Below are 11385 nucleotides of genomic sequence, written 5' to 3'. Positions count from 1 at the left end.
TCCCCTATTTACCAGTTAGAGTTTGTTTCAGTGTCTGTACGTAAAAAAAAAGGTTTCCTGTACAAACAGCAGTACAAACGCTTTTAATTTCTTGAAAAGTAACTTATTTGCATAGCAATATTAGCAATGACTATGTCATTTTACACTCTACTGAACAAAGATTCAAACGGTAGTATTGATGAGATGCGGGCAAATATTGCCAGGTCCGATTTTTTGCTCAAAATTTACATATTTATAAATTACATTCCACTTAACAAAACATCAGAATTTCAGAAAAATGAACTATAGGAAATTTAAGCTTACTATCTGGTTATACAACATTGAACCATTTGAAAAGAATATTATGGTGATGAAGACCATCAAACCCAAGGGGGAGGAAGCTCTCTTTTATGATCTCCGTCTACGTGTTAAAACTCTAATTTAAAATATTTTGGAGAGAAAGAGTATGGTATGGCAATACTTTACTGCTCTTTTTTAAAAATTGTATTCATCTTGCTCAATCAACCTACTGGTGCACATAATTTCTGGTAAAATAAACTTTTATAGTACACACCTTAAAAAATCTGCTTGTTATGACTTTAATGAAAATATGATAAAGTAAATATATGTTAAAGTATTGAAGGATGGGTTACTTTTTTATCTAACAATTCGAAGGTTGACTCCTTATGTTCTTGAGTTTCAATAGTTAAATTTTGTGAAATTTACTCACCTTTCTTCTTCGATTGTCCTAACATCAAAACATCAAGTTATCTTTCTTAATTGTGTCTTCTGTCTCAAATTTATCAAGGTAAAAATAATCCAGTATAAACTCAACGAGGATAAATGTTTATTTTGTTTATTATCTTCTAACAGGTAGACAGGAACTATTTAAAATATCTTATGAAAACAGCCATACTTTATCATTTATACGATGAACATGGTCAATTCTAATTTTACAGAAGCCTTCCATTGGTTTTGGACTAAATTTTGTACAAATGAAAAACTTTATTTTGTTATCTCATACTTTTTTCAAGATGTATTTTTCAACATTAAAATAGTCTTTTAAGTGCGAGTAATGTGTATGTGTTTAGCGAATTATTACCCGAAATAATAATTCCAAAGATTCAGTACAATAAATACACACTCCTAATTTCCTTTGAATTTTATCGTAAAATCGACCCCTCAAAGATTTTCCTGGGCATATCGCACAGACACGTCCTCCTCAAATAATGTTATAAATATTCGATGAACGGATTAATTCATAAAAAAATGAAATCCTGTAACCATAACAATACAAAAAGAAAGCATTATAACAAATTAAATTTGTCGGTTTAAAAATCTTTAAAAAAATATAACACGACCTATGCAAGTTTATTTCATAAGTTGGTGTAACAAACGTTTTCTCCCGAACTGTAAGAGAAAAGTTACAAAGGAATCCACTTTTTTTATCGCATGTCGTATAAATGTCAAGAAAATAAAATTTAGGTCAAATAAAAGCCAACATTTGTAACACGAATATCAATTTAAGCAAGACGAAATTTCCCATTCAAATAACCAATAATTAAACAAACTCATAAATATTGTGTAATAAACTAACCCATGGTGGTGGTTTGAGAAAATGATTTATAAAAAATACATATAATGGTGGTTTGGGAAGAATCTTCTCAGACCTTTATAAAACATAATTTAGAAAATACATATTGCAAGTCAGAGATGAAAAACCTCATCATTAACATTTTATGATATTCATAACAAGAATGAGGTTATCATTTACAGCATGATATGTGAAAAATGAGCGGGATTTCTTTCAGTGTTTGCACTATAAAGAAATATACAAAATCGGTTTTTACTGCTGGGAAAAACATTAATATTTAAATTCAGAAAACAATCTTGGTGTGCATCCATATTAAACAATCGATCATGCACATAATTTCTATTACACCAAGTAAACTGAGAAAAAGGTTTTTCCTATTTACATTTGGAATATCATGAATAGAATATCCATTGTGTAACAATTTTTATCGTTTCTTGTATAAGACATTTTGATGAATATTATTTATATAAATTGGCCTACGTTTAGCGAATTAATTTATTAATTCTTATTTCTAATATGAGTTAAAGTGATTATTATCAGTAAATAAGAACCCTGTTGTCTGCGTTAGATTATGTAGCCCTTGTCACCTACAAAAATATCTATTCAACCGTCACTGTAAATTAATGATAACTGTGAAGGGTTTTCCAAGTTTCGATCAAAAGAAACACATACTGGAAAACCCACTCTTTCTCGCTGATATTATGAAAATCCTTGTAATCAAGATCCCGTTTTTGACAAAATTCTCTCATTGTTGCGTTGCAAAAGTATAAAGCAACATGTTCTTTTTCCAGCCGGATTCTTTATTCCTTTGTCTGTATATATTAATATTTTTGCAATTCACGACATGCACTACTTCTCAGGAAATGTATAAGCGGATAAAGTTTGCTCTTCAAGCTGAAGAGCATAAGAGTGAGTCTATCTTTGCTGCGGATGAAGGACATCTAAGAAATGACAGATCCATAGATTCAAACCTTCCTCCAACTTGGCAAGATTTCTGTACATTGAAGGGCACCGAGAACAATGGAACCCTGTTTTCCTATGAATGCAGTATTGATGGGTTTTCGTCAGGAAGATGGAACTTTTCACAATTACGTGACTACATTGCGACAAAGCATTTCAAATACGCTTTCGATGTGCAGTGTAGAAACAATTCAAATATCTCTTTTCCTTTTAATGGTAAAGCACGGAACATTGTCAAGTTACATGTGCGCGATTGTAAAGCAACTGATTATTACTCGGATTTTCAAAATGCCGACTTGGACAAAACACCAGACGAGCTTGAAGAAGTGGTACTGATTAATGTACAGCGTGTAATATCGGTCAAAGCGATGTTGAAAAATCTTCAAATAAAGCCGGAGAATATTCCAAGGAATGTAAATTGTGGAGACGAAGACACTCTTAAGGTGAAGATAGAACGAAATGAATCTTATTCGTTTGTTGGTAACCTTCCAAATATATCAACGTTTATAACAATCGCCTCTTCAAATATTATAAATAAGAGAATTTCATCACAAAAATGCTCTTTCAAAAATTTACAACTTCTCGAGACGTCTGCCCAATCATCCCGTAGTAGATACTTTGCAGAATTTTTAACCGAGTCTAATCGATTTCCAGAATTAAAAATTTTAAACATTTCCCACTCTAGTTTATATTACGTACCAGAACAATTTAAAAACTGGATGTTATACTTTCCAAAGTTGGAATACTTGGACATGTCACACAATAAAATTCAGGATATAGTTCTTCCTATGCCTAAAGATTATGATCCGACATCAGCAAGGTTAACCTTGGACTTAACCTTCAATGACATTCGCCAAATCTCCGTACGTTTTCTTGAAAAAGTAGTTCTGGCAAGACACTTGTACGTGATAATTGATAACAATCCTATTAATTGCTCTTGTACAGACCAGATGAGAGACGTCTTGAAGTACATTCGCGATACAGATTGGAATTCTGTCAAATACGAACGTCACCAATATATCCGAGATCTGAAGTGCCAATTTCCTGAAAATATAAAAGGTCGGAGACTGAGAGACTTAACGGACAACGATATTGGTTGTGGTTCCAAAATTTTGCCAATTATTGTGGTTTTAAGTATTTTAATCTGCTTTCTTTTAATTTTCCTTTTTTTAATAATCAGATCTAGACTGCAGATTCGATTATTCTGTGCTCAAAGACGTAGTGGTATACCTTCTGATAATTCCATAGACATGGACGCAGAAAAAAGTTTCAAATTCGACGCATTAATTTGTCATGGTCTCTTTGATGAGGAATGGGCTCGAAGTACGATTATTGAAAACAGACACAAACTGTTGAGTCATTTGAAACTGTGTTTTTATCGCGAAGATGCAACAGACCAGAAAAATAATTTTGAAAAGTTAATAGACCTGATGAAAAGCAGTAGATACGTAGTTGTATTGCTATCACGTCAGTTTCTTGAGCGTGAGTTTCGGACCCCCGGATTCCAGGAAGCCCTACAGCAGTCGAACGAACATCTAACGAAAAAGCGCTCTATCCTCGTTTTAATGGATGATATACCAAATCAGGAAGAGACAATTTGTCTCAGGAGAAGTTTACAAACATTTACTTGTATTCACAAAAATGACACACGTTTTACCGACAAGTTCCTTTATTTACTGTCAAGTAAGGGTGATTTGGCATGGTGTGAATACAATGAAGGAAATCGTCAACAATATTTTGGCATGGTGTGAATACAATGAAGGAAATCGTCAACAATATGTAGCAATCTAGAATTAAACCTGTTTTGTTTTTTTAACTTATTCTCTGCAGTATATAATAGAGTAACGTTTTGTACATTAAATTCGATATGGTCAACAGAAGTAAAATGTCCACTTCTTGTGTTGTTTATTTATAATTACCGTAACCTTTTATGGGATTGGAAAGTAAAAATGAAATAACAGCATAGCTGCAAAACAGTAATACTTGATTTTTGTAAGACTATGTAAATTTTCTGTATAAGAATTGCCTATAAATAAGCAATATAGGTTATATGCAATGCCCACATTTCTTTTCATTGGGCATTTAATTCCGTACGTATTCAATGGGGTATTATTTTCCATTGGGAACGATGTATTTCTTTTAAAATCTGCATGTATTTACTTTGCTTCTTATAACCCATAAATACGGTAAACAGTAAATTATCACTTTATTTAACCAAATAATTAATATATCATGAAATTTCCTTCTTTGTTTAACTCTACTGTAGTAAATAACTGATAAATGGGTAAAATCATTTTAATCAGATAAATTTTGAAAACGACCCCAAAAGTAAAATATTAGAAATTAACAGACATCTTGGCTAGCCAATAGTAATCGATCCACTCCTTTTCCCAATGGCAGAGTTTGTGAGGAAGAGAGTGGACCTGCACATGCTGAAAGACCTTGGCTAGCAAAGATGCATTGACAACTGTCCTTTATTTATATCTAAAATACGTTATTTCATATTCAAGAACATGTACCAATTTCCATGGAATTTTACGAAGCAAACAAACCATGTATATGGTACATATTCATATAATACATTTAAGGAATGGATTTAATTTCTTTATACGATATAACAAAATACTAGCAAAAATTAGGGAATTACTGTCACTGGACAATTATAGACACGCTAAACCTACCATCAGCGTGTCTGGGATCAATTTTTGCAAGCGTTATATTTTTGTTTAGAAAATATAATAAAAGTACCTAAACTATAATATCGAAGTTTGATTTTTGAATGCATAGAAAACACTGTACCGGACAATTATGTCATTGCACGCAGGTGGCATTATTACACTCGTATAAGATGCAGTTTCGTAAAATTCATGGATAGTAAATGATTGGCTGTTGCCTCGAGAGAGTATTATATTTAATTCGTTTTTGATGTGTCTCACCTGTCAGATGAGATATTTACCTTTATAAATTTATATGCCATGGGAAAATAAAAATTCCCATAGGATTAATTTTCCTACAGGATATCTATAAAATCCCGTATGTTTTTTTTTTAAATAATACAAGAATTATATTTCAAATAGAATAAAAAGAATTTATTTCAAAAATTTAAGTAATCCCTCCTGCAACTTGCGAAGGGGGTATATTATTACTACTGTTCGTATGTGTGTGTTTGTACATGTATGTAAATGTGTCCATTTTCAACTTATGGCAAAATTTATCAAAAACTCTTAACATTTTCGGCATGTTAAAAGAACAATTCCTATTTTTAAGACTTCATTTAACGTTTAATAGTAATGGAAAGTTAGAAGGATGTCCAAAGTGAAAAAATGAAGCGGGCATGAATTAAGTTAATCCCATTTTATTCGAAACCAGCAACCGATTTTTGGTAATATTTTCCCGATTAATATGTTACATACAGTAGAACTGTTTATAAATTAAAGATTCAGAAAAGACTCACGAATATCGCCAATAGAAAACATATGATTGCAGGATTACCTACTCTACTAAAAAAAAATGCGGCTTGTCATGCATGTGACATGCCACCTCAAATTTTTAAAAGCAAACTTCATAAATTTGCTTACATGATGTTGCTGTAATGTAGCTAAATATTGAGCTTTAAATTGGCTGCTATGATTAGTGGAAACTGTACAACCTAATAACCCCTTCCCCTCCCCAAATGTATACGCATTTCGTTGTACACCTAAGAACTCGGGGATGAGATAATTGAGATATGAATTCAAAGTGGTTTAAAAAAATTAAAAGCCTAAATTTTCTGCAAAACAATTTGGTGTCCTCAATTACATGTATATCTAATAAATGCACCCCAGTTCATCCCCACAATTTTATTTCATGTCGCGAGGAAATGCTCCGCTAAGCTGTGCTCTTGTTCTGACAGATAGTTTACCTACCAAAAATTGGGATTTCCCATCGTATTTTGTAACATAATAAGAGTTTTGATCAAATCCCATAGTTTTTTTCCCAATAGGAATTTCTAAAAAAAAAAAAAAAAACCTTATCTAATTAGAAAGTGTGTTGTAGGAAATTTATTTTTCCGTATGAAATTATTTTTTAAGTTTAATATCTCACCTGACAGGTGAAATACATTAGAAAACAAAACAAACGTGGTTATACAATCCTTAAGTAATGGTCTATCATATTTCATATTTGCATTTTTCGAAACATGCACCTTTGGTGGGTCCAATATGCCACCTTGCACTGGCTTTATTGTACGGCAGTGTAAAAAAAAAACCTCTTTATATTTACAAAAATGTCCCCTCCATTGTATTATCAAAATGTACAGGTACTTTACTTTAAAAATTTTCACAAAAAGTTTTGCACGGTTGCAATGCGTAATATTACACACACGTCATACGTTGTTATCAAAAAATGACTTGCACATTGTTACCATATGTAATGATTCATCAAAATTTGTAAACAGCTTGCATGTTTTATAACTTGCTTTAAATTCTTCAATTTGAATATATTTGTATTCTATTAACCAAATTAACCCTAGATAATATACTATCGTCAGTAACAAGTAGTCAAATGCAAAACTATAACTAAAATTATGTTTTTAGTAGATCGCAATACAGCGCAGTTTTCAGATGTCGTTGTTAAAATGCGTTTATTTCTGAATAACTAATAGTCGTCCTTTGAAAAGTGATTCAGAAGAAATACATTAACACTTAAGAGCCTAATCAAGCCTTTTACCTTTATTGCACTAAACCGTTTAGGAGATTTTGAAAGACGTATGCAAGTATGCAAATTAAGGATTTGAAACCATAAAATACATATGTATATTAATTGTATTCTAATATTGTCTTCCAATATTGTCTATCTGTCACCAGTATGCGCTTCTGTCACCAATATGGGTTTCTTACGTCAATCGTATGCGGTAATTGCAAGTTGCAAGCGTCCGGTTTTTTTCCTGCTAATAATTATATATGTTTTTTAAAGTTTAACTTTGAAACACGATACACATGTATAATAAAAGGTTAAAGTTTTACTAAAAAAATAGTCAAGCAATGTTTTGCTTAAGTTGTGGTTAAAATTATGTGAAGCATATAACACGAAAACTTAAGTGTTAACCGTTTTCTCCATGTGGATCACCTTGAAGTAACAATCAAATGTAAACAAGTCTTAGTTGAAAGGGTGGGTTTTTTTTTTTTGGGGGGGGGGGTTATATAAAAACACAGTCTTTGACAGAGTACTGCTCATGCTTTTAATTCTGCGCGGAGTAAAAAAAAAAAATAGCAATGACAATGACAATGACAATGACAATTTCTTTATATTTTCAGGTGTACTGAGGTGCATGTAATCAAAGTCTTAATTAGTTTATTAATTGCAATACGCCACTATCAAATTCCTTTCTACAATATGTAGCGTTTTGAATATCAATTAATAATTTTGCGCCACGTCGAATTTTTCAACAATGACAGATACATAAAAATTTATACTAAATCTGAATATAAAATTTTTGAATACGTAGGGCTAGATGTGCAAAAGAAATATTTTCAAATTACAATATTATCGATTATATAATTAATCAGATTGGGAATGAGATATAATTTCAATTTATTAGATTCAACTTTATACATTTGAATATTTTTTCACGTTTAAAATCATGATTATTTCAATATCTATTGATTTTAACATGTCTAGCATTTGTAAATCTCCAGAAAGTACTTCTATATAGAATCTATGTCAAAATAATTAGATTTCTTATTATTGGACAGAAAGACATAGATCAGCGTAATTGTATAATCCGTGGTGAAAAAAAAGACGCCCAAATGTATATTAAAAAAAATAATAAAGAAGATTACTAAAACTTTTCACAGAAAGATTATCAACTCTGTGATTGATTTATGCGTAATACTATCATATTCCAAAGTCATAAAAAATTACACTTGGTTAAATAGGGCATTCATTTCACAAAGTGTTAGCTACATTTATAGCTATAGACTGTAGTGTCTGGGTTTTTTTTTAACAAATTGATTTTGATTTAAACTGATAAATACAAATCAAACAAAAAGAGGTTATTCTCATCTGAAGTTTCCATTTCTATAGAAAACACCTAAACTATATTAACATTTCCTCATCTGTCAACGTCTAATGAATTACCGGTGATCTAAAAAAGAAGGCTATACAAAATCAGCGAAGCGAGGGCTCGATTTCATTAAAAGTGAATATTAAGTCTTGTTGACATTTTAGACACAGCGTAACAGACTTCTAGAGATCGCCTGTGTCAGTTTCTTGAACGGCGTAGGATACACAGTATGTGAGACAACTTTACTTTGAATATTCCTGTGTTGGAGGAAATCAAATCTGTTTTTTTTTTTGTATACTGACATATGTCAAAATGGAATTAATTCAGTTATGGTTTCAAATCCTGGGTTGCTTGTGTGTTTTGCTATTGGTTACTTCTGAGGATGTCCAGAAACAGTCGAATAAGACTGTGACAATAGCCGAAACTTCTTCTGATCTAGGAACACATAACTCATCAGGTATGATTTACGGAGACTACAATAGATCGCTCTCGAGAAATGTACAAAAGAACATTCCTTCTTCCTACGAAGACTTTTGTATACTGAATGGTAAAGGATCCAGCTATGAAATATACCACCGGTATAACTGTTACATAGACAAATCTTCTAGTGGCAAATGGAACTTCTCGGAGCTACGAAAGTACATTTCATTGATAAATGCATTCTACAGTTTTAAAGTTCAATGTGAAAAAGGTGCAAAAATTTCTCTTCCATATCAAAGTAAATCAAAAAACATAGTTAAACTGTATGTGCAAGACTGCATTCTAACCGACTACTATGCAGATTTCAAAAATCAAGAACTGGACACCTTTCCTGATGTAATGGAGGAATATGTGTTGATAAACGTGCAGTATGAGACGAGTCTGAGAGCCTTTAGGGAAAATGCAGTACTAAAATCAAGCACACAACCTAGTAACTTAATATGTGGTGATGAGGAAACTTTGAAAATAATGATAAAACGTAATACCACGCTTGATATTATACATGATGTGCCAATAGATATGAACCGTTTTGCCATGCTAGCGACCGAGTTAATTGAAAATGCCCGTCTTTCGACCCACAAATGTGTGTTCAAGAAATTGCATACACTAGAGAACTCATATACGATAAGAAATCGACACTACGCTAATGAAATGACGGAACAAAAACTATATCCGGAATTAAAAATACTGAACGTGTCCCACTCGAATATATATTATGTCCCCGAACAATTCAAAAACTGGTGGATTTATTTTGAGGCTTTAAAGTACATTGATATGTCTTACAATCACATTCAAGACGTTCGCTTTCCAATCAGTTTAAGTGGAATATGGGGTAAACCGATACCGAATTTGACATATGATCTCACACATAATGAAGTAAGTCAAATTTCTGTCCGACTGTTTGAAAGACTTATTCCAAACGAAAGGATTTTTGTGAACATAACGAATAATCCTTTTAACTGCACCTGCACAGATGAAATGAAAGAGGTCTTAAAATATATTCAAGAAACAGACTGGAATTCAGTGAAATACAAACGTTATCAGTACTTTAGAGATTTGCGGTGCCATCTCCCTGAGAGCATTCGAGGACGACGTCTGAAAGATCTCACAGTCAATGATATTAACTGTGGTTTCGAGTTAATGCCTGTTACTGTGGCTTTGAGTATTTTGTCATTTTTCTTAATCATATTTTTGATTGTTATTTTGAAATATAGGCGAGAAATTCGGATTTTGTTTTTTACCCGATTTGACGTTGTTTTGCCATGTCAACCAGTGGAATTATACGAAGATAAGGAGTTTGACGCCTTTGTCTCCTACAGTAATGATGACGAAGGGTGGGTTCGGGAACTGTTTGAAGAGAGCAAAAACGAACGATTGGCCCATTTGAAATTTTGTATGCACCAAAAAGATTTCATTCCTGGAAAAACAATATTTGAGAATATTGTAAAATGCGTGGAAAACAGCAAACATACCATGATTGTCTTGTCCCAAAATTTTCTGAACAGTCATTTTTGCATGTGGGAATTTCAAGAGGCTTTTCAACAGAGCATTGTAGAGAGAAAACGGCATTTGATTATCATTCTTTTGGAGGAAATTCCAGAGAAGGATCTTCCTAGCGATCTGAAGAGATGTATGAAGACATTTACATACATAAGAAAAGACGATAACATTTTCATCGATAGACTGCTGTATTCATTGGCATATAAAGGAAAAAAGGGAAATGCACTAAAAGCCAAAGCTGAACAAGTGAATCTTGGGTACATTGATCAAAAAGAAAACGTTTAAGTAAAAAAGATGCTGTGAAAATAAATGATAAGGATAATATTGCATGGTGCACATGTGGCAGTTTTCTTTCTTTTTCTTTTTTTTTTTTCTTTTAAAATATTGAATTTGTTTTGTCATTTAGGTTTGCTCTTTTTGCGATGAATACGTAGAACTGCCTTTAAAAATAATCAACTCAATTTACTATTTGAATATTGATTGGGATTATGTTCATCCTTTTGAGGAAAAGGAAACGAGTATGTGCATATATATTCCTCACTCCTACCCCCCCCCCCACCAGAAAAAAATAAACATTGTACTAATTAACAGGCATTACATGTACTTATTCAAACTTTATATTTCTGTGTGTCGAGCTTAGTCTTTGAAGTGATTTGTTATGAAATATATTTCATGTGTTACATTCTTAGTCGTTAAAGTGGTTTATTTACATTGTCTGAAAGATATATCACGTGTTACATTTGTGTTATTACCAATGTGTTCTCTTATATATATATATATATATATATATATATATATATATATATATATATATATATATATATATATA

General features: G+C 32.0%; 2 protein-coding genes across 2 annotated transcripts; both read left to right on the top strand.

The window, feature by feature from the left end:
* Positions 1 to 2400: 2400 nt before the first annotated feature.
* Positions 2401 to 4284, top strand: LOC136271536 (toll-like receptor 1). Its single transcript, XM_066071716.1, has one exon. It carries the CDS (start codon positions 2437 to 2439, stop codon positions 4282 to 4284), a length of 1848 nt encoding a protein of 615 aa, XP_065927788.1. The 5' UTR covers positions 2401 to 2436.
* A 4452-nt stretch (positions 4285 to 8736) lies between these two features.
* Positions 8737 to 11360, top strand: LOC117681081 (toll-like receptor 2 type-2). Its single transcript, XM_034444174.2, has one exon. The coding sequence runs from the start codon at positions 8889 to 8891 to the stop codon at positions 10839 to 10841; it is 1953 nt and encodes a 650-aa protein (XP_034300065.2). The 5' UTR covers positions 8737 to 8888; the 3' UTR covers positions 10842 to 11360.
* Positions 11361 to 11385: the final 25 nt, after the last annotated feature.

Source organism: Magallana gigas, chromosome 2 (genome assembly GCF_963853765.1).
Source record: "Magallana gigas chromosome 2, xbMagGiga1.1, whole genome shotgun sequence".
Taxonomy (NCBI): domain Eukaryota; kingdom Metazoa; phylum Mollusca; class Bivalvia; order Ostreida; family Ostreidae; genus Magallana; species Magallana gigas.
The sequence above is the reverse complement of the archived record's forward strand: the minus strand, read 5'-3'. Positions and strand labels throughout refer to the sequence as shown.

Coding starts and splice junctions, on each gene's coding strand:
- LOC117681081 (XM_034444174.2), top strand. CDS start 8,889: ATGGAATTAATTCAGTTATGGTTTCAAATCCTGGGTTGCTTGTGTGTT.
- LOC136271536 (XM_066071716.1), top strand. CDS start 2,437: ATGTATAAGCGGATAAAGTTTGCTCTTCAAGCTGAAGAGCATAAGAGT.